This window comes from Silurus meridionalis, chromosome 13 (assembly GCF_014805685.1).
Source record: "Silurus meridionalis isolate SWU-2019-XX chromosome 13, ASM1480568v1, whole genome shotgun sequence".
NCBI classification, from domain to species: Eukaryota; Metazoa; Chordata; class Actinopteri; order Siluriformes; family Siluridae; genus Silurus; species Silurus meridionalis.
This window is the reverse complement of record NC_060896.1, coordinates 16,494,788-16,517,897: the sequence shown is the minus strand read 5'-3', so window position 1 is coordinate 16,517,897 and position 23,110 is coordinate 16,494,788. Positions and strand designations below refer to the sequence as shown.

Below are 23,110 nucleotides of genomic sequence, written 5' to 3'. Positions count from 1 at the left end.
TTCATAGCACTGCAGGTGCATGCATTCAGTTGACGAACTGTTGACAAGTGTGTTTGACATACATGCTTCAAAACTGGTCAAAAAATAATGTTCCCATAGCGTTATTAAATGCATTATTAAGTGTAGCTTCTTATAGGGAATGCCCCGGTGAAAAGTACCAAGAAGATTGTGTCTTGCCTACAGTCAATCGTGGTGTCTGGGGCTGCATGAGTGCTGCTGGTACTGGGAAACTGCGGCTTATTGAGGGAAATGGATTCCAACATGTATTTTCCGAAGAAGAACATGATGCCCTCACTGGGCCGAACGGCAGTTTTCCACCATTTTTTTAAACATAAAAAAAAAAAAACATTTGCCTTCATGATTAATGTTGAGTATGGTTTCGCTAATAATAAACATACATTTTACATAAAGCATTTATTAAAGTATTAATGTAAGGAATCGATTGACAGCAGTAATATTAATATGACATACAGTGGAACCCGGTTATCTCGCCCTCGGTTATCTCGACAACCCTATTAAGTCGACGTTTTTGAAGTGGAACTGCCAAATTCTCGCTTTTTCTACGCATTTTTTATTGGTTATGTCAAGCACAAGGGGGGAAAAATTTGAAATTTTAACGTCAGTTATGTCTGTCGGCACTGTGCAGCCGCAGAAGAACTCGCGAAAGTGGCAGAAAAATCAAACCTTACAGATACTACAGGTGTTTGTATTGTATACTGGTAAATCTTTGTTGTTAGTAGTTGCACTTATGCCTTTTGTTGTTAACAAACGTATGTACATTTTTATAGCATGCCTTCATCAAACAAATCGCGGCAACGCTGTTGTGTAAAAAACCCCTTCAAAAACACGTGCACGCACATTCTCATTTATGTACATCATGTACATAAAGAAATTTCAAGCACGTTAATATACTGCCGCCATTTTGTTTTCGTTTATCTCGATCATCGGTTACCTCGATGCTTTTTGGCGACCCCCTAGGACATCGACATATGACACTAAAACAGTTAGTAGTAATGGATAGTTTCTACTCAAGTACATGTCAGAGCCCAAACAGCTTTACTTTTAAAACATTAGAATCTGTACGTCTGCTTAAGTGAAGAATGTGTGTACTTTTACCACCTCTGCTATAAAACATATTGAAGTTTAATTTCTATAGTTTTGATACTTGGGAAGATATACTAAAATGGTTGCTGAAATATGACTGGTGTAATTACCTTTGTAAGCTACCCCCTTTGACCACCCCTTGACTGCAAATCAGCAAACATTTTTTAAATACACTTACAAACAGTCTTTGATGGAACTCAGCAAGCATTAAGTTGTTTTAAACATCTTGGAGAACTATCCAGATTTTCTGTGGATGTAGGCTGCCTTGAATTATTTACTCATGTAATCCCAGAAAGAATTCATATTTAGATCATGGCTCTGTGGAGGCTAGACCATCACTTCCAGAAGTCCTTGTTTTCTCTACCGCAAAGATGTTTGGTGTTGGTCTACTGCTGCAGAATAAATTTGCATTTTAGATAACTATCTGTCTATATTTCTCAACAAAGGGGAGAGTGTTAATCCTGACTACATATTCAACTCCATTTGCAGAAATGTAGCCCCAAACTTGCAAGGAAACTCAACCATGCTTAATTTTTGCCTACAAAAACACTTATTACTTTCTTTATTATCTCTAGCCTTTTTTTTGACAGATTAGTTCAATACACTTACTATGATTTTTCCGCACTCAAGTTCCTGTGTTTTCATGCATTGTTGAGTTGCTTAGCTTTGTCTACACATCAAGGTGTGGATTTTTGCCTGCATTTCTTCAATAAAGACCAGTTCTGGCCAGACATCTTCAGACTGCAGATGGGTGTACAGTGTACAGTGAGCGGGAAAAAAAAAATATTCCCTGCTGATTTTGTATGTTTGTACACTGACAATGTTTTAAATGTGTTTTTTTTTTTTTTTTTTTTTTTTTTTATTAATCTGTTTCTCACTGTTCAAATAGACCATTAAAATGATAGAATGATCATTTCTTTATCAGTGGGTAAACTTACAAAATCACCAGTTCCATGCTGGTGCCACTGCTGGATATCTTCTGATGTCAAACCCAGTCAAGTAGGCTTTTATTGGCATTCCAACCATATACAGTGGAGTACAAAATAAAACAAAACAACATTCCCTCAACTGTCAACACAGTAAACACAATGACACTATAGCACAATCCAGCACAACAGGCTTGGGCAAATTGGTTAACTTCTATTCTGGTGCCCAGGAAAGGGGGTGAAGAGTGGCTGCAATGGGATAAGGAACGGGTCATTCTCGCCGCACTCCGGACTGGCTCTCCCCAGGTTTTCATTGGCACATAGGGACTTCCTGCTGTAAGGCCGAGGATTATCCCACCTTTACAAGCCATTGTGAGAGTCTTCCGCATCTGCCATCCTGTAGTGAGAGAGGATAGGGGAGAGAGCCACCATTATTCAGGAACCAGAGTTTCTCAACCTCACTGTCCTCCCGGCAGCCTTTTATAGGCCCTGCTGGCCTTGAAGACAGTTAGGAGCTGCTACTTTAATAAACACCAGCTGTGTCTCTTCAGGACGCCATGCATCCTTGTCCTTCTTGTCTTCTGCAACCTGCTGACAGTTGAGTTCAGAGTGCTTGCCTCTTACACTACATGAGACTCACCAGGTGAATAACAAGGAATTTTTTGTTCTCCACAATCTTCACAGAGAAGATGTTAATATTCAGGGGGTAGCGGTCACTATGTGTCCTCCTGAAGTCAACATTCATCCCTTTAGTTTTATCCACATTGTGTATAATGTGGTTTAACTTGTGCCATTTTACACAGTCATGAGTAAGCAGTTTAAACAGCAGTGAGCACACAGCCTTGGGGGGTTCAATGTCATAGTGTTCAATGTGATAGTGTTGGTGTTGTTTGTAATCCTAACTGTTGGTCTTTGTCAAAAAGTCCAGGATTCAGTTGCAGAGAGAGAGTTGTTCAGGCCCAACAGACTCAGCTTTTTAAATAGATGCTGAGGAATAATAGTGTTGAATGCCAAGCTAAAGTCTTTCAACATTCATACATAGGAGTATTTATTTTCCAGGTAAGTGAGGGTTAGGTGGAGTGTTGATGGAGATGGCATAATTTTTAGAGCAGTTAGGATCATACGCAAACTGCAGTGGGTACAGTGAGGGAGTAGCAGGTTCATGAAGTGCCTCACGATGAGCCTCTTAAAGCAACTCTGGATTTTAGAGGTGACTGCAAAGGGGTGGTAGTCATTAAGGGACGCCCCAGATGACTTCACTTTTGGACACAAGAGTGCCACTGAGACAGATGTTGAAGATGTCAGTGACAACATCTGTCAGCTGATATGCACATCCACTGTGCACTCTGCCAAAAGCAGCTGTGCAGCATGTCTGGAGAAAAGACATCACTATCGCAGATAGGTGATTTAGTGAAGGCTTAAATCGGCAGTGTGTCTCCTATGTCTACAAAGTGGTTGTGGATTCCCCAGTATTCCAAATAAAGTGAATGCTTTTTTATGACTCGTTATTAAAATAATTGTGTAAGTACTGCATTTTTATATGCATGTTGTTTGTGTGTACTGCTTACAAACATTCAGCAAATACATTTATTATACGTTTTACATTGAAAAACAGTGATCTATAATCGATGCTTGAAAATGATTTATAGTTAGTCATTATTACTCTGGTCCCTTTTTATTTAATCTATCGTTAAACATTAACACATCCAAACAATGGGATATCGGTAGCGCAGCGCTGAAGGCTTAGAGGTTAAAATCCCAGTCTGCTTTAAAACTTAGTACCAGAGTTTGGCTGTTCTCATTCCGGTCCCATCCCAGTCGTAAGCCTCCTACACAGTTACAGTTGTGTTCAAAATTATTCAACCCCCACTGAAATTGATTGTTTTGGTCGGTTTGACATTATGATCATTCAGTCATCCTGCTTACAATTAAATCAAAGAGGCACGTGTAGGTCAGACAAATATAACATAACATTTATAATGAAATAACCACAAATGTCTTTTCTGAGCTCACATCATTATCAGTTTTATTCAACCCCCAAGTGACATTCAATCTTAGTACTTAGTACAACATCCTTTTACAGTTATAACAGCTTTTAAGCGTGAAGCATAGCTTAACACAAGTGTCTTGCAGCGATCTACGGGTATCTTCGCCCATTCATCATGGGCAAAAGCCTCCAGTTCAGTCACATTCTTAGGCTTGCGCACTGCAGCTGCTTTCTTTAAGTCCCACCAGAGGTTCTCAATCGGATTTAAGTCTGGTGACTGCGATGGCCACTTCAAAATGTTCCAGCCTTTAATCTGCAACCATGCTCTAGTGGACTTGGAGGTATGCTTGGGATCATTGTCCTGTTGAAAGGTCCAACGTCTTCCAAGCCTCAGGTTTGTGACGGACTGCATCACATTGTCATCAATATCTCCTGGTACTGAAGAGAATTCATGGTACCTTGCACACGCTGAAGCTTCCCAGTACCTGCAGAAGCAAAACAGCCCCAAAGCATGATTGACCCCCCGCCATGCTTCACAGTAGGCAAGGTGTTCTTTTCTTCATAGGCCTTGTTCTTCCTCCTCCAAACATAGCGTTGATCCATGGGCCCAAACAGTTCTAATTTTGTTTCATCAGTCCACAGAACACTATCCCAAAACTTCTGTGGTTTGTCCACATGACTTTTGGCATACTGCAGTCGACTCTTCTTATTCTTTGGGGACAGCAAGGGGGTGCGCCTGGGAGTTCTGGCATGGAGGCCTTCATTACGCAGGGTGCGCCGTATTGTCTAAGCAGAAACTTCAGTACCCACATCTGACAAATCTTTTCTCAGTTCCTCAGCAGTCACACGGGGACTTTTCTCCACTCTACGCTTCAGGTAGCGCACAGCAGTCGAAGTCAGCATCTTCTTTCTGCCACGACCAGGTAGCGTTTCAACAGTGCCCTTTGCCTTGAATTTGCGAATGATGCTTCCTATGGTGTCTCTTGGTATGTTTAACATCTTTGCAATCTTCTTATAGCCATTGCCCTTCCTGTGAAGAGTAATCACCTGTTCTCTTGTCTTCCTGGACCATTCTCTTGACCTCACCATGTTTGTAACCACACCAGTAAATGTCTAGAAGGAGCTGAGTATCACAGTCATTTTAAAGCTGCCTAATTGGTGCTTATTAGGCTTTATTGCTGCTCCCTGATATCCACAGGTGTTTTCGATACCTGATTGAAAACACTTCATTGAACCTCTGTTCTTCAGAGTGGTAGTCTTTAAGGGGTTGAATAATTATGTCAATGAAGAATTCACAAAAGAAACATTTACTACTGTATTACAAAACTAATTGATGTCATTTTAGTTGCATATGGTTCTTTAAGAAGTCCTTGTAGGATTTCATTCTGAATACAATTACAAATGTACACTAAATTCCCTAAAACCATTTACAGCATTGGGGGTTGAATAATTTTGAACACAACTGTACTTATTTTTTAGTTAATCACTGTGTTTCAACATACATATAAGATGTATCTTCATTGTAGAACTTTATTGTGCAACCTCGATACTCATGGGGGTTACGTTCTATGACCGGCCACGAGTAACAAAAAAAATCGCAGGGTTTTGACTCTCTCCTTTTGATTGTTCCTTTTTCAAGGGGAATTGTACATGTACTGTTCAGTAAACAACAACAAAATTGTGAATTACTTGTCAAATGTTTTTATTCACTACTTTAAATGAATGACAATAATAAAATAGCTTTTCAACCATTTTTATGTAATTTATTACTACAAAGTCTGTTTGAAATGTCACTCCAAACTTTCGAGCCACCCGCAGCTTCTTGTGAAGATCAGATTTTTTTTACTTTTTTTGTGTGTGTGTGTGTGTGTGTGTGTGTGTGTGTGTGTGTGTGTGTGTGTGTAAGCATATGTACAGTAAATAAATACAAAGGCTATAAAAGTAAAGAATTTGCAGACACTGTTGAAAAGTATAAGTAGATAGTTACAGGGCTATGGCAGTGAAAAATGTAAGGACACTGTTGTAAAGGTACAACAAGTAGAAAGTTATAAGGCTAGGCAGTGAAACAAAATGTGCAAAAAGCTGAATATTGAAGTACACCTAATATATGTACCAGTATATATGTGAGATATTTGGCAGGATGTACAGTATGTAGGGTACATATTCAAACCTGATTCCAAAAAGTTGGGACACTGTACAAATTGTCAATAAACACAGAATGCAATGATGTGGACGTTTCAAATGTCATTATTTTATTCAGAATATAGATGACATTAAATGTTTAAACTGAGAAAATGTACAATTTTAAGGAAAAAATGAGTTGATTTTAATTTCATGGCATCAACAAATCTAAAAAAAGTTGAGACAAGGCCATGTTTACCACTGTGTGTCATCCCCTCTTCTTTTTATAACAGTCTGCAAACGTCTGGGGACTGAGGAGACAAGTTGCTCAAGTTTAGGAATAGGAACGTTGTCCCATTCTTGTCTAATACAGGCTTCTAGTTGCTCAACTGTCTCAGGTCTTCTTTGTTGCATCTTCCTCTTTATGATGCGCCAAATGTTTTCTATGGGTTAAAGATCTGGACTGCAGGCTGGCCATTTCAGTACCCTGATCCTTCTTCTACGCAGCCATGATGTTGTAATTGATGTTGGAAAATGCAAGGTCTTCCCTAAAAGAGACGACGTCTGGATGGGAGCATATGTTGTTCTAGAACTTTTGGAATCGGCAAAAATATACATATTTGGTCCTATCACATTTAACTAAACATACTCTATTGCAATATAATCTAAACAGAATAATTATTAAAATAAACCTATAGACAATGCTTTGGACAGGATTCAGAAGAAGGATCAATTTAAATGCGACATGCCAAGCGCTTGCTGCGCCATGAGTTCTCTGCTTCCTATTCCCTATTACCTGGCTCGCAGTAACACAAAATAAGAGTGACCACATAAGACTTACACAGTAGCGGCAGGCAAAATGAAACGTATAAAGAACGTTAAAGGTCGGCGAGAAATATAATACTGATAGATGCAAATATCCATCACAAAATGTACACAGCCTCTAACAGAGGCAGAACAGTTTCACTTTTTAAGAAAACACCCCCTGAGCCAGCGAGAGCGGGGGTGGAAGATGGCTCGTGGGCGGATAACCCGGTAATGAACACAGGAACGGAACAGACTACGAGATTGATGATCAGCATACAGGAGACTCCGACAGTTACAGCAGGACATAAGCTCCAGAACTGCATTTGTGGTTGGACAAAGGTTACCTCCACCCAAGGCCTCAAAATACACCAGGGCAAAAAAGGGTGCCTAAAGAAGGGTCAACAGGGAAAACGCATCAACAGCTACTTTCTGAGAAGCAGGCCGAGTCAGTCGACAGAAGTTCAGCAGCAGGACACACACCACAGTCTGCAGGACATCAACACCCCTGCCCTAGACGAGGAACAACAAGGCACAAGAGGGCAACCTGAACCCAACCCATCACGACCAACAGCAGAGAAGAAGACTCAGGGGCGAAGGTCATTAGTTAAGTGGCCAAAGGCCTGCAACAAGATGATGTGGAAGGAGGCCAACACTGATCTCTGCAACATACTGGAAGCAATTAGAGGCACAGCCCTGAAGAAGTTGGAAAGGATGGGCGATCTTATCTATGCCTACGGGGTGGAACGATTTGGAGTGGTCGAAGACAAACGAGCTACTCCTTCAATCCCCACCAAGTCCAGAAGGCAGACAGAGATAGATCGCCCAGTCAAGGAGAGGAGGCAGTTAAAGAAGCAATGGAGGAAGGCAATAGAGGAAGAGAAGGAGGGTATTAACCTGTTGCAGGAAGAGATTCGGGGCAGGCTTACAACACTGAGGAGAGCTGAAAACCTCCTAAGGAAGCGCAGAAGGAAGGAGCAAACAAGATCTCGCTTCTACAAAGACCCATTCAAATTTGTGAAGACCCTCTTCACAAAGGAGAAGAGTGGAAGTCTCTCAGTGTCAAAGGCCGACCTGGAAGAACATCTGAAAAACTCCTGCACAGATCCCAGACACCAGGAAGAAGTTACACTCCCACATGACATGCCACCAATCAACCCACCAGAGCATGAGCTGGATATCAGTCCACCCAGGTGGAGTGAAGTAGAACAAACTGTGCGTAGAGCAAGGGCCGCATCGTCTCCAGGCCCCAATGGAGTTCCATACAAGCTCTACAAAAATGCTCCAGCTGTCCTGCGATTCCTCTGGAAACTGATGAGAGTTGTTTGGCAGAAGAAGGAGATACCAACATCCTGGCGGAGAGCCGGAGGGATCCTTATACCAAAGGAAAAGGACTCTGCAGAGATCGGGCAGTTTCGGCAGATCAGTCTTCTAAATGTGGAGGGGAAAATCTTCTTCAGCGTTGTCGCTCACAGGCTGGCACGGTACCTGCAAAGAAACAACTTGATCGACACGTCAATTCAGAAAGCAGGCATCTCGGGCTTCTCCGGTTGTGTAGAACATGTTAGTGTCATCTGGCATCAGATCCAGGTCGCCAAAAAGGAGGGAACAGATCTTCACGTGGTGTTCCTGGATCTTGCAAATGCCTTTGGCTCAGTCCCTCACAGCCTCCTCTGGACAGCCTTTGACTACTTTAGAGTTCCAGCAGCTCTTACAACCCTTGTCAAGGCCTACTTTAAGGACGTCCAACTCTGTGTGACAACAGTCTCCTATGGCCACTAACCCTCTACGAAGTCCCACTCTCAAAGGTGGAAAAGCTGGAGAGACTGGTCGGCTCATACGTAAGGAAGTGGCTTGGCCTTCCCAGGTGCCTCAGCAGTATTGGACTTTATGGCAAAGGGATACTACACCTGCCCATTTCCAGTCTGGTAGAGGAGTACAAGTGTGCCAAAGTCAGACTGGAGATGATGCTACTGGATTCGAGTGATCCATTTGTAGCCCAAGCGGCCCCCATCTTGGCCACCGGAAGGAAGTGGACCCCGATGGCTGCAACTGAGCAGGCAAAGGCAGCAATCAGACACAAGGACATTGTGGGCCGAGTGCAGGAGGGGAGGAGTGGTCTTGGACTTGGGGCCAGTACACCAGTGTGGAGCAAGGCCTCTCCATCTCAGGGACGCAAGATGGTGGTCCAGGAGGTACGGCGGGAGGAGGAAGCAAGAAGGTGCGCCCAGGCAGTGGCACAGGCAAAGCAAGGGCAGTGGATGGCATGGGAAGGAGTGGAGAAGAGAAAGATCTCCTGGAAAGAGCTGTGGGAAATGGAGACATTCAGGGCAAGCTTTACCATCCGGGCTGCCTATAATGTCCTGCCTTCTCCCGCAAACCTAAACCAATGGTATGCTGAGGACCCCACGTGCCCTCAAAGCCCAAGTCGAGCAACACTGAAGCACATCTTAGTGGGATGCAAGACCAGCCTTACCCAAGGGCGTTACACCTGGCGGCACAACCAGGTGCTGAAGTGTCTTGCTGTAGTGTTGGAAAATCGACGAACAAATGTGAATGCCCTTCCTCCCCCATCATCCCAGTGGCAGCCAACACCATTTGTTCGGGAGGGTGAGTGTCAAGCCAACCTCACCACCATAAGTTCAGACTATGGTCAGCTGGGTAGAGCACGGGACTGGAAGCTGCTGGCAGACTTGAATAAGAAACTATGCTTCCCAGCTGAAATTGCAGCCACCAACCTGCGACCAGACCTTGTTCTGTGGTCAGCCTCGCTCAAACTTGTCTACATCATCGAGCTCACCGTTCCCTGGGAGGGTGCAGTGGAGGAGGCCTATGAACGGAAATGGCTGAGGTACGCTGAACTTGCAGCCGATGCACAACAACAAGGCTGGAATGTAAAGGTACGCCCAAGACCTCTCTGCAGCTGCGGAAAAGGGAAGCCAGTGTCTGTGGGTGAAGAGAAAAGACTCCGCCTGGGTCTTTAAGCGAGTTGATGGCATCTAGGGAGTGAACCTGGGACGCTGGGATTCACTGCTGAACCCTCTGGAGGTGTCGTGGGCCTATCAGTGAAACACCCAGGAAGGAGGGCGCCCACTTGACAACCCAAAGGGTGCCATCACTCAGTGGACCTTTCCACAGAGGCTTAGCGGTGCCTCAGTATAATGAGTTGAGAAGGAGCCACCTCAGGAGAAGGAAGGACTGAGGAGTAGTGTGGCAGAGGGTGCCACCACTGAATAGACCATCCCACAGAGTCTCATCGGTGCCTCAAGTATGTATCAAGGGATATCAACATCAAGTCCTACACAACAGACTTTCAAGTATTTCGATTTGTGTATATACAATTTTCCCATCAGAAGTATATTATTAACAAGAAAGTCGTCTTTATTATTGTTCATTACGAGTCCAAAGATAATGTCCTTCACAGTGAAATTTCTTAGATGGGAAAACTTTGGGTAAAGCCAGTTATGGATATCAGACCATGAAGTGGCTGAAGTAACAGTCTGCAGCAGGAGAAAGTTGGAATGTATGTGTAAAAGTGTACAAACTAATCTTTATGTCATGATATACTGCAGCATCTCCAAAATCACTGCATATGAATGTCCTTCCTCAAAGTAGATTTGAATTAATTCCTTTTTCTCCTTGCTTGCCAATGTTTACTTCTCCATTTACTTTTTATTTTGATTAGTGCACCTTTAAATATAAGAAAATAACAGAACTTTACACATGTACAAAAAACAAAGTTATAATATTTCATACTTCCTGTATATCATACTTCCTGTATACCTAATGATCGTGTTCCATACAACCGAAAAGTGTTCCATACACAAACTATACCTACCTTTTCCGGTTTGTCTGAATTGTTGTTGTGTTTTCGGATTTGTTAGTGTTTGCGGATTTGTTATTTTGTTTTTGGATTTGTTCATTTGTTTTTGGATTTGTTATTTTGTTTTTGCATTTGTTATTTTATTTTCGGATTTGACAGTGTTTTCTAATTTGTTAATTTGTTTTCGGATTTGTTAATGTGTTTTGCACTTCTCAGCCACCGTACGACTGTAAGCAGAAGAAGAGTCAGTGATTATGATGAAATGTCTTATGCCTTGGTTGAAATGAGCAAAAAAGTGATTAAGTTCATCTGGTAGGAAGGCATTGGTGGTTGGTGGAGATCGAGGTGTTGGTTTGTAGTCTGTGATGGTCTGGATGCCTTTCCACATGCGTCTGGGATCAGAGTTGTGGGAGTGCTCTTCTCTATGGGGTTTGTATGTGTGTTCGGCTAATACCACTTTTCAGGTTGGCCCTGGCTCTGTTGTAGTCCTTTGCGTTGCCATATTTAAAAGCAGCATCTCTTGCTTTCAACAGGAGACCTCAGAGTTCATACACGACTTCCCAATAGGATAGCATTTCACGTGTTTGACAGTAGTGGCATTGTCAACACGTGTTGATATGGTCCAAAACAGATTATATGTGTAGATGTCCATGTCTGTGTCCATGTGTGGCCTGTGAGGCACACATGTTCCAGTCAGTATTCTGAAACTGTTGCTGTAGAGAAAAAATGGCTACCTCTGGCCATATTATTACTGGTTTCACCCTTTTGATCAGTGGTGTTTATTTGTGTAGCATGAACAAAGTTAGGTGATCAAACTGACCCAAAGGGGGGAGGGCCGTGTATGCCTCAGGTATGTTTTTGTATACCTGATCCAGTGTGGTGTCACCTGTGGTAGAGCAGGAGACATTATGGTGAAATTATGATTATGATGTATGATAGTACAGATTTCAGGTTGGAGTGGTTAAAGTCTCCAGCAACAATGAAAGCTCCTTCAGGATGTGCAGATTGTTGTTTGCTGATAGCTGTGAGCAGTTCCTCCATAGCTTGTTTGGATTATATCAAGATCATTAGTACCTGCTTGGTATAATTAGTTAGCCACACCTAAATCCTACAAAATCCCTCCTCACACAAATGTACAAAGTGTGCAAGTGTAAGCCAACACATGGTCTCACAAAATTGGTATATATAGACGGAAATTTAACTTTGAGGACAGGTTGGTTCATATCTACGAAACTTCTTAAAGTAAATGTTCGTAAACTGGGGAGCATCTGTATTTATGTTATTATAATTATTCTTTAGTTAGACAGACAGACAGATAGACAGACAAAAATTTTGCTATGTTACAGACAGTCAGTATCAAAGATGGGACGTAAAGTACAAATACTTAATTACTGTACTTAGGTAGATTTTTCTGGTATCAGTATTTTACTTCACTATTTATTTTTCTGAGAACTTTTTACTTTTACTCAATATATTTTTTACACAAATATTTGTATTTTCTACTTCTTACATTTTTAAATCAGGCTCATTACTTTAGTTTTAATGTATTTGCTTACATAATCAATATTTTCTTTTCCTTTTATTGTGCACCATTTTCAGCCCATCAACCTATTTCTCGTAATTGCAAGGCTTTTTTTTTATCTACCATTGTTGTACTATTTCCTGGCTATTACACACCACAGATGTCTCTTCTGTCTCTTCTGCCCTGGGTTCCCAGGTTTGAGGTTTAGTTTTTGCTTTTTCCTGCTCTCTGTCTTTTGGATGCGGCTCGCTTGCTGTTTCTGCCACTCAAGGTAGGCATTCAGTGGCTGAATTCGCTTCTGAGTTTTGCACTGCCGCCGCGGATAGCGGATGGAACCCCACTGCCCTCTATGACACCTTCTATTGGGGTTTGGTTGCTGAGGTTAAATATAAGTTAGCTGCCCGCTAACTCCCACCTGACTTAGATGGCCCTATTGTCCTCGCAACCCAAATAGACAAATGCCTGCAGGAGCATCGTGTGGAGCACACCCCTCAGCGCTCCGAGCGTCGCCACTCTCTGCCGCAATACCACCGCCAAACACCCCCTTGCGATACTACCAGTCCAGAACCCCACTCTCCACCCTGTCCTATGGAAATCAGCTGCCGACACCTATCCCCAAATTAAAAGAAGAGGCGTCGTTCCAGAGGCTTGTGTCTCTACTGCGGGGAGGCTGGACACATGAAGATTTCCTGCCCAGTAAAAGACCGGGCTCGTCGCTAATGGGGAGGCACTTGCTAAACCAAATCCTTCCTGCCATCTTCAAAACAATCCCTATGCGCCATCAACCTCCTACCTGTCACGACCTGTCAGGCCCCGAGCAAAGACCCATGACCCATGTCCAATCTGAGTAATCCGGGGGAACAGCCTTAGTAAGAGAGCTGACAAAGAACCTGATGGTTACTCTTACTGAGCACCAGAGATCCTGTCTGGATCCCTCCACCAATCTGGGTATGCAGCTTTCCATGTAAAGGTTCTCTTCTTCTTCTTTTGGCTGCTCCAAAATTAGGAATTGCCACAACGGATCATCCGTCTTCATACTACTCTGTCCTCTACATCTGCCTCTTTTAACCCAACTACAAGCATGTCTTTCCTCAGCACATCCATAAACCTCCTCCTTGGCCTTCCTTTTTTCCTCTCTCCTGGCGGCTCCATCTTCAGCATTCTTCTACCGATATACCCATGTCCCTCCTCTGCACATGTCCAAACCATCTCAATTGGGCCTCTCTCACTTTGTCCCTAAAACGTCCTACATGCCCTGTCCCTCTAATAAACTTGTTTATAATCCTGTCCATCCTCATCACTTCCAATGAAAATCTCAGCACCTTAAGCTCTCCCATCTCCAGCTCTGCCTCCTGTCTTTTAGTCAATGCCACTGTCTCTAAACCAAACAATGTAGCAGGTCTCACCACAGTTCTATAAACTTTACTAAAATTCCCTTTCACTCTGGCAGATATCCTTCTATCAAAAATAACTCCTGCTACTCTTCTCCACCCACTTCACCCTTCCTACACTCTTTTCTTCACTTCTTTAACACATTCTCCATTACTTTGCACAGTTGACCACAGGTACCTAAACCCCTCCACCTTCTCCACCTCTTCTCCCTGCAATCGCACCGTTCCACTGCCCTCCCTCACATTCACACACATTTTCTCTGTCTTACTCCTACTGACTTACTCCCTTCTCTCCAGCATGTACCTCCACCTCTCCAAGCTTTTCTCAACCTGCTCCCTACTCTCACCACAAATAACAATTTCATCCACAAACATCATAGTCCATGGAGACTACTGTCTGACCTCATCTGTCAACCTGTCCATCACCACTGCAATCAGGAAAGTGCTCAGAGCCGATCCTTACATTTCTACTGCACACTTTACTGCTGTCACACTGTCCTCATACATGTCCTGCACCACCCTTACATACCTCTCTGCCACACCTGACTTCCTCATACAATACCACAAATTCTCTCTTACTGCCCTGTTCTCTATCAACATTCTGTATTACAATATTGTGTCTGTAGTCCTCTTACTCAGCATGAAACCATACTGTTGCTCACAGATGGTCACCTCTTCTCTCAGACAGGCTTCCACTTTCATAACCTTATTGTGTGACTGATCCACTTCTTCCCCTGTAGTTACTGCAGGTCTGCCATCTCTCCTAAACATCTCCATGCTTCAACTGGTATGCCATCTGGTCCAACCAACTTTCCACTCTTCACCCTTTTAATTGCTGCTCTCAGTTCCTCCTTACTAATCCTATCCACTTCCTGAACCCTACTCTCAATTTTCCTCAATCAGCTGCTCAAAATACTCCCTCCATCTTCTCAACACCCTCTCCACAATAGTCAACACATTTCCATCTGAATCCTTTATTACTCTAACTTGCAGCACATCCTTTCCAGTTCGGTCCCTCTGCCTGTCCAATCAGTACAAATCCTTTTCTGATCCAACTTCTGATGCAGTTATTCATTCATATGCCTTTTTCTTATCCTTTGCCACATCCCTCTTTACCTGCTGCCGCATCTCCTCGTATTACTGCCTACTTTCTTCATCTTTCTGCCGATCCCAATACTGTTTTACCAATCTTTTACTCTTTATGTTTTCCCTGCACTTGTTCATTCCACCACCACATCTCTTTGTCTTCCTTACTTTTTCCAGATGTCACACCATGTACCAATCACTAACCTTTCTTTCCCAGGTACACTCTCCACTACTTCATCTAACTCACTCTACAATTTTTCCTTCTCCTTCATCTCACAACCCACTTGTGGAGTATAGGCACTGATGACATTAAGCATCAGTGCCTTCAACTTTAAGCATTCACCCCTTAAACTTCCAGCTACACATTCATCACCCTTTCAGAAACTCTTTTCACCTCCACTACACTCTTACTGTACTCTTCCTTCGGTATCACACCTATACCATTTTGCTTACCGTCCAGTGATAAAACAGTTTTAAGCCCCCTTCAATGTTACTCCCTTTCCACTTGGTCTCCTAAACACACATGTCCTTTCTTCATGTAGCTTTCTCCACTCCATCATATCAGCTAACTCAATCTCTTTACCAACTTGACAAGAGAATTTGCGTAAACTCTAAACCATGCTTACAAACATTATGGAGACAAGGGGAATTGGTGACACATATAAATTGTAGAAAGTAAATGTTAGTTTGCTAGATTTTCATCATGCCTGAACCAAAAGATCCTATAGACACTGAATAGAGAACATAGCAATGTGTGTTCAGAGAACTAGTGTGAGGCCCATCTTAATTCTAACAATGGCCACTTAAAATAGTTTATAATTAGCACCTCACAAGATAACTTAGAATGTTCTTTATGGGAACAGAATCGGTGATATAAACTGCAAATTACAAGATTAAGATTAAATAATAAAACAACAAATTTTATCTCATTTTATCTCTATATGCATTTAAGCCTTTCATATTTCCACTTCAATCAAGACCTTTCATTCTATCAATTCAACATACAACAATCAATCCTAAATCAAAAGTGTTTTTTTAAATACAATTTAATTTTTTTTAAAAACTTTTAAATGCATTTATTTCACATTCGAAAAGATTCAGTCGTGTGTCTCAGTGCTTGTTTTATAACATGTTTATAAGCATTATTATCAGGTACACACGTTACAGTTTCCCCTCTCTGAATAAGCTGTTCAAAGAGAATAAGGAAAATTAGGAGTGTAATTACAACTATGCACAGGGTTATCTGCTGTGGTGACCCCTAATGGGAGAAGCTGAAAGAAGAAGTAGAAGAAGAAGAAGAAGAAGAAGAATTACAACTATGCACAACTATGCACATGAAATTGAGACCAAGAGCCAGTATCAGGATAGGCTAAACAAAGCAGTAGAGTGAGTTAAATCTTCACCCTGGAGGTGGCCCCTTTCTACAATCAAGAAAGGATTTTTCGGTGGGCTCTCAACTGTTTCAGCAATCACTTAGGTTGGCTTCTTAGGCCAATAGACCAATTAGGGCACAGGTTAAACAGACACTACTTTGATTCTGCATGCATGGATCCACTGTGGCTGATAATCAGTCAGAACTCCTGTTCTGGTGATGGCTAGAACATCTTATTATGAACAGTAAATTCAGCAGTGTTAATTGTTTCATTAAAAAAAAAAAGTATTAAAATGTATTCAAAATATTTATTGTGCAAAAGAGCAAATAGCAGCAATCCAGGAAATATGTGCAAAAACGGCATGTAAACAGTTTATGGTGATGAAGTGATGTAATGTGAGTGGTACTAAAGACATGGGTGTGTGAAGTGGTATGAGTGTGTGTTGAGTCCGGGTTGTACAGATCAGTCGCACAGTTGCTGTTGGCATTGCGGATGCAGCGTGTGGTGTAAATGTCCATGATAGAGGGGAGATGATCAGATGATCTTCTCAGCTGTCCCCACTATCCTTTGTAGGGTCTTGCGATCCGAGACGGTGCAGTTCCCAAGCCAGGCAGTGATGCAGCTTTTCAAGATGCTCTCAATGGTCCCTCTGTAGAACGTTATCAGGATGGGGGGAGGGAGATGGGCTTTTCTCAGCCTTCTCAGGAAGTAGAGACGCTGCTGGGCTTTTTTAGTAATGGAGCTGGTGTTGAGTAACCAGGTGAGTTTATTCGCCAAGTGAACACCAAGGAATTTGGTGCTCTTGACAATCTCCACAGAGGATTTATCGATGATCAGTGGAGAGTGGTCACTCTTTGTTCTCCTGAAGTCAACAACCATATCTTTAGTTTTGTCAACGTTCAGAGACAGGTTGTTGGCTCAACACCAGGCTGTTAACCGTTGCACCTCCTCTCTGTATGCTGACTCATCATTCTTGCTGATGAGACCCACCACGGTCGTGTCATCCGCGAACTTGATGATGTGATTTGAGCTGTGCATTGCTACACAGTCGTAAGTCAGCAGAGTGAACAGCAGTGGACTGAGCACACAGCCCTGAGGTGCCCCAGTGCTCAGTGTGGTGGTGCTGGAGATGCTGTTTCCGATCCGGACTGACTGAGGTCTTCCAGTGAGTCTTCCAGACTGAGGTTTAGGCCCAGTAGGCTCATCTTCTCAATCAGGTGCTGAGGGATGATCGTGTTAAATGCTGAGCTGAAGTCTATGAACAGCATCCATACATAAGAGTCCTTGTTGTCTAGGTGGGACTTCCATATGAAGGGTTGTGGAGATAGCATCATCCATGAAGCGGTTTTGACGGCAAACTGCATGGGGTTCAGTGGGGGTGTAAGCTGGGTTTTGACGTGCCTCATGAGGAGCCTCTCGAAGCACTTCATCACAATGGGTGTGAGCACGACGGGACACATGAGACAGTAGACTTTTTTGGCACAGAAACAATGGTCGTCATCTTGAGGCACGTGGGCTCAGGGAGATGTTGAAGATGTCGGTGAAGACATCCGCTAGCTGTTGTGCACATTCCCTGCCAGGAATGTTGTCTGGTCCAGCAGACTTCCGTGGGTTAACTCTGCATAGAGTTTTCCTCACTTCAGCTGTGGTTAGACAGAGCACCTGGTCACTGAAAGGAGGGATGGTCTTCCTCGCCACCATGTCGCTCTGCACCTCGAACAACCAGGCGTAGAAGTCGTTCAGCGCATCTGGGAGGGAGGCGTCATGGTCACAAGCAGGTGATGTTGTCTTGTAGTTCATGATCGCCTGGATGCCCTGCCACATGCGCCTGGTGCCCTTGCTGTCTTTAATGCACCCTGGATGTTTGCGTAAACAATATCCAGCATGTTTTCCCCTCTGGTTGCAAAGTCCACATTCTGATGAAATTTTGGAATCACAGTCCTGAGATTGTGAAATATCCGGCGACAATAAACAATTCGTCAGGGTGTGTGTTTTGTAGTTCGCTAATGGTCCCGTAGAGTACGCTGAGCGCTTCCTTAGCATTAGCACTAGGTGGTATGTACACTTCGAGCACAATAGAGGTGGTGAATTCCCGTGGTAAATAAAAAGGTCTACACAACCATAAACTCCAACAGCGATGAGCAGTAGGTGGAAACGAGGACAGAGTTCTTAAACTTTCTTGCTAAATATAGCAAGAAAGTTTAAGAACTCTTCTTTGAATATAATATAAATTTATTAAATCTTATCCTATAGGTTTTGTATATCACAGCCATTTCTGAGTGCCATAATGCCCACTTTTTTTGTATGGTATTATTAATATGGGTAGTCGATACATATATCAGGTTTACCTACACTGTGCATGAACAGGATGAAATTAAAATGCACTTTAAAGCAAGGTCCGGCTTCCCAAATGTAATCAGCAGAATTAACTCAAGTCATATTGCTATAAGCTATAAAGATTTTATTTATGTTAAAATAAAGAAGTAGAAAGATAGTATAGCTTCAGATCGGAACACATTTTTTTTGCAACTGTCCGTTTTGTCTTATTGACACATTTGACAGAGCCAGTAAGACATTGCCACATGCACTGCATTTTTTATTAGTAATCCGGTTGCTGTGGCCACCAAATAACATTGTTTTCCGAGCCTTCACCTCCCCTACAAGTGTGTGGATCCCAGTGTCTGAGAAGTTACTATGCTCTTTTCACACCTGTTGCCATTATTCACCGTAACAAATGATCAAATGTGTGCCAGGCTCATTAATATGGATCAGTATTCATGAGGTGCTTTGCATTGAATATTGTGGTTAAAAATGGGCATGTATAGTGTGGGATATGAGGCTGATTCACTTATGCATACTTGCAGGTGATCTGTGATTTATAAAGGGAAGCTTGCTAATAGCTGTAGGCTTACAGGCTTACATCTTAATTTATTATTCAAAATGGAAAATCTGTGTTAAATTCTTAGTACACTTTTACAGCTTCCATAGGATTTAAAAGGTTAAGCAGCAGCCAGATTCTGCTAAATAAATGCCTTAAATAATTGATCATTACCAAGTGTGACCATCTCAATAAAAGTTTTACTAGTTTGCTTGTCTGAACAATTCAGGCGTGTGTTAATACAATGCCAGAGCTAAAAGACATCAGCAATGATCTTAGAGAAGGGCTATATGTATATTTCTATTTTTGTGTTCTATATTTCTATGGACACTTTAAAGTCTATCGTTCAACAGGGAGGAAAATAATTAAAAGTGAAAAACATTCAAGACAGTTGCCAATCTGCCCAGGAGTAGATGTCCCAGAAAATTCCCCCCAATATCAGACTGTGTAATGGAAGTTGCAAAAAAAAGTTACATTTCAGATTCGAAGGGCCTTAGTTAGCAATGTAAACGCTTTTGACAGTACAATTAGAGAAAGACTGAACATGTATGGTATGTTTGGAGGGGTTGCCAGATAAAAGCATTTTCTCTCTTTAAAGAACATGGCAGCATGGTTTAGTTTTGGAAAGTTGCATCTGAAAAAAACACATTGAGCCACATGCTTGCTGACAAACAAAAAATAATGAAAATAATAGTCTCTATTTTAGAATGTGTAGAAGAGCTTAGTGAGTTCAGAAGTAATGGATGTCATATGAGTAGCAATATTCAGGTCATGCCATTAAACTGTATAGTAGACCAGTAGAATTCTTTATTGCCAAAAACATGTACTGTTTACATGTTACAATGTGTGGTTTTATGCTGCAGTTATCTAATCAACTATGGAAGACCTTTTTTTCTGAGTGGAGAGTGAAGAGTCAACTCAATGTCCCACTATGCCCAATGGCACATAACTATATACAGCCAGGCTACTTAATTTACACTTGAATAAATCATGAGCAAACGGCCAATCATTAAAGACTGAAGGTATCTTACAGACACAATAGTGATAGACATGGGATATTTTTTACATAGAGTTTGACTGTATTCTGTGCACTTTTTATTTTAAATAGCCACATATAATGTGTCTTTTAATTATATGGAAATGTTAGATCAACTGTCCTTGAAGTGTCATGTACAGCTACTGCACATTTTATAGCTTTGTTATTTTTTATTTTTATGTTTATAGTCACATCGGTGCCATTATATGCTTGATTATTTTTTTAAAATAATTACAGTCGATCAGCGTATTTCATCAACCAATATATATTTTGTGTACGCTCTTTGAAAACCTTTCAAAAACAAGCACAAGAAAATCTATGTAAAATGTCATTATATGCATTATATAACATTTGATCCACACCTTTGGGATCGACAAGCCAGAAAGGGGTAAAACCTACTGATAACCTAACCTATGATACCTATTTATTTGTGAGTCAAATAATCCATTTAAGTCATTTAGAAGTCAAGTTCTCTTCAATCAGCAGTTTCTGAAAAAACATACAGTGTTTTTAATATACTTAGGATTTTATTCTTGGTTGCTAACAGAAATAAAATCCCTGTTAGTCCTAAATATATATACATTCATTTCAACTTATTACTGGTCAAGTATACAATTTCTAAGCTGATCCAATTCAAATTTAATTATAAACCCTATACTCTCTATAGTGGCCCTGTAGAACATGTTATAGATGGGTTGGAGGATGATTTCCTTCTTCAGGTGTCATGAGAAATTGCAGGCTTCTTCTGGTTCTCTGTTACCTGGGATAATATATTGGCTGTATGCTGTGTTATTTATGCCAGTGCTCAATGTGAAATCATTGGGGGCTATTTTGGCCTGAACTGTCTGTAAGAAATAAGAAATTATAGAATCCAGTTAGTGAGAGAGTTGTTCAGTTAGTGGCTGTGGGATAATAGTGTTTAATGCTGAACTGAAGTATATAAACAGCATTCTGATGCACATATTTTCTTGTTTAGGTGGGTTAGGGCCATGTGATGAGCTTGAATTTGCAGTCTCTGAGCACTTGCCCAGGTATGTTTTTGGGTCCTGCAGGTTTACATAGACTCTTGAGAGTGTCTTTCTCATGTGCACAGGGTACAAACAGAGTATGACAAAATTTGAGCAAAGGCTGCAATTTCTTGCTATTATTCTTGCCATATTGTTTGAAACCATGCATAGTAGAAGTGAATCTGTTCATATGAAACATCAGAATGGATAACATCCATAGCATGGTTATTGATACTAATCTCAATAGTTTTTAGTATTTTAGTGTTTGACAATATTTAGAAACTTAAGAGAATGGGCTACAAATGCAAAGAAAAACAATATATGTTCCACTCCAATCAGCTAAAAAATATCAAGGGTTACAAATGTCACAATCACTGGACTCTTTTTTTTTAACTATTCTATGTAAACTTTGTAGATTATTGTGAATGAATGTCCCACCAGGTCAACAATGATGCCACTGTCAGAGCCAATGATATAAAAATTTCCCCAATTTTATTGTTTAATGTGAAAAAAAAATGTCTGTGTCTTCATTCACTGCACTGTTGCAACATAATTAACCAAGCTCATGATTGTACGAATGCTCAGGTGTACAGATGTGGTATCACAGTGGTCAGTGTGTGTAAAAGAATTATGTAAAAATTAAACCCACTGACTTTATGTCTTTGTCCTAAAAAAAAAAAAAAAAAAACAGAGTGATTCCTTCATATTTGATCTACCGGCCTGCCAACAGCATCCCCTATGCAACAATGGAGGTTGATTTAAAGGGGATGTATGTGAAATACTGCACAATCGACAGCGCTGGGAGACTGGTCACTCGCACCACATCTGAAGTAGAGCAAAAATGTTGTACATTTCAGCACTGGATCTACCAGTGGACAAGTGGCAATCTGCTGGTCACTCAGATAGAAGGTAAAGTATATTACTGTTTAATCACAGTTTTGTAATTGCTAAATTATTTGCAATTGCTAAATTACTCTCATTTGGTCTGTTTCAGGTGTAGATACAAAGATCACAGGTGTTAAGATTGCCACCAAGTCCAAAGGGTTTGTAAATATATTGTACTGTTGTACAATATTATTATATTCTACAGATATTTGTGATATTTTATGTTTATTTTTAATTTAATAATTTGTGTACCACAGCTATCAGAGTCTCACCGATGAAGGCTCCCCGAAGATATTGGAACAATTTGTCATTCAACATCAGTGCAACTACTATTGTGGGTTGCTGGGTCTAAGGGCCCTGATGTCTATGGATTGTTCACAGCAGTCAAAGTTAAAGACATCCAGGAGTCCTTTGCTGGCTCGTAAGGTGGTCCACACTGATTCATCCAGCCCACAGTTATTGAAGAAATTCCAAAGCAGCCCTCAAACAGTCAAGAAAGTCAACTCAAGTCCCAAAGTAGTCAGAAAGCCTAATGAAGATGAGGAGAATAATTCTGCAATCAAACATTAAACAAAGGAGGTTTGTTATGATTTAACATAAACTATTGGCAAAAAATTATGAAGCCATCAGGGAATTCTCTTTCTTATTAACATTATGCTCTAAATTAGACTTTGGATAAACAAAATTCCTTATTCATTGGTTGTTCAAGTTGGTTAAATCGGTAAAACAAAGCATGCATAAATTCCAATAACATTTTTCTAATCAATAATTTTGGCTTTGGTGTATCTGTACAATCAAACTATTATGTGATCAATATCAAAATAAACAATAATTATAGAGGTTTATAATGTTTTTATTTTTTGACAGTACATTAAGTCAAGTAGCACTAACAATAATAAAAAAAAATAAATAAAACAATGGTACACAGAATCTTCTTCCTAAAATATAGGTAATAGGATTTAATGTCACCATGTTCTTTGTTAACATGATTCAGAGGGCATATGTGGATCTTTTTTTCAATCTCAGTTGAGTTGACACAAGAGGCAACATTCACTACCTGAACACTTAATTAGAAACACATGTACACATTCTTAGACAAAAAAATCAAACAAATCAAACCTTTAAGTAAATAATCTAGAACAGTAAAAGACCATGTCAGATTCGAAT

At 41.2% G+C, this 23,110-nt stretch overlaps 1 protein-coding gene across 4 annotated transcripts in view; it reads left to right on the top strand.

Moving 5' to 3' along the window:
* alpk3a (alpha-kinase 3a) overlaps positions 1 to 22,782 on the top strand; it is a 56,296-nt gene extending 33,514 nt beyond the window's left edge. For 3 of the 4 annotated variants that reach the window (XM_046865267.1, XM_046865265.1, XM_046865266.1), the window contains 3 exons: positions 21,750 to 21,967; positions 22,053 to 22,101; positions 22,201 to 22,782. In XM_046865267.1, coding sequence (XP_046721223.1) covers positions 21,750 to 21,967; positions 22,053 to 22,101; positions 22,201 to 22,513 — 580 coding nt within the window. In that variant the 3' untranslated portion in view covers positions 22,514 to 22,782. Of the gene's footprint in view, positions 1 to 21,027; positions 21,083 to 21,749; positions 21,968 to 22,052; positions 22,102 to 22,200 lie in introns of those variants that run through there. The other variant, XM_046865268.1, reaches the window with a different exon arrangement.
* The last annotated feature ends 328 nt before the right edge of the window (positions 22,783 to 23,110 follow it).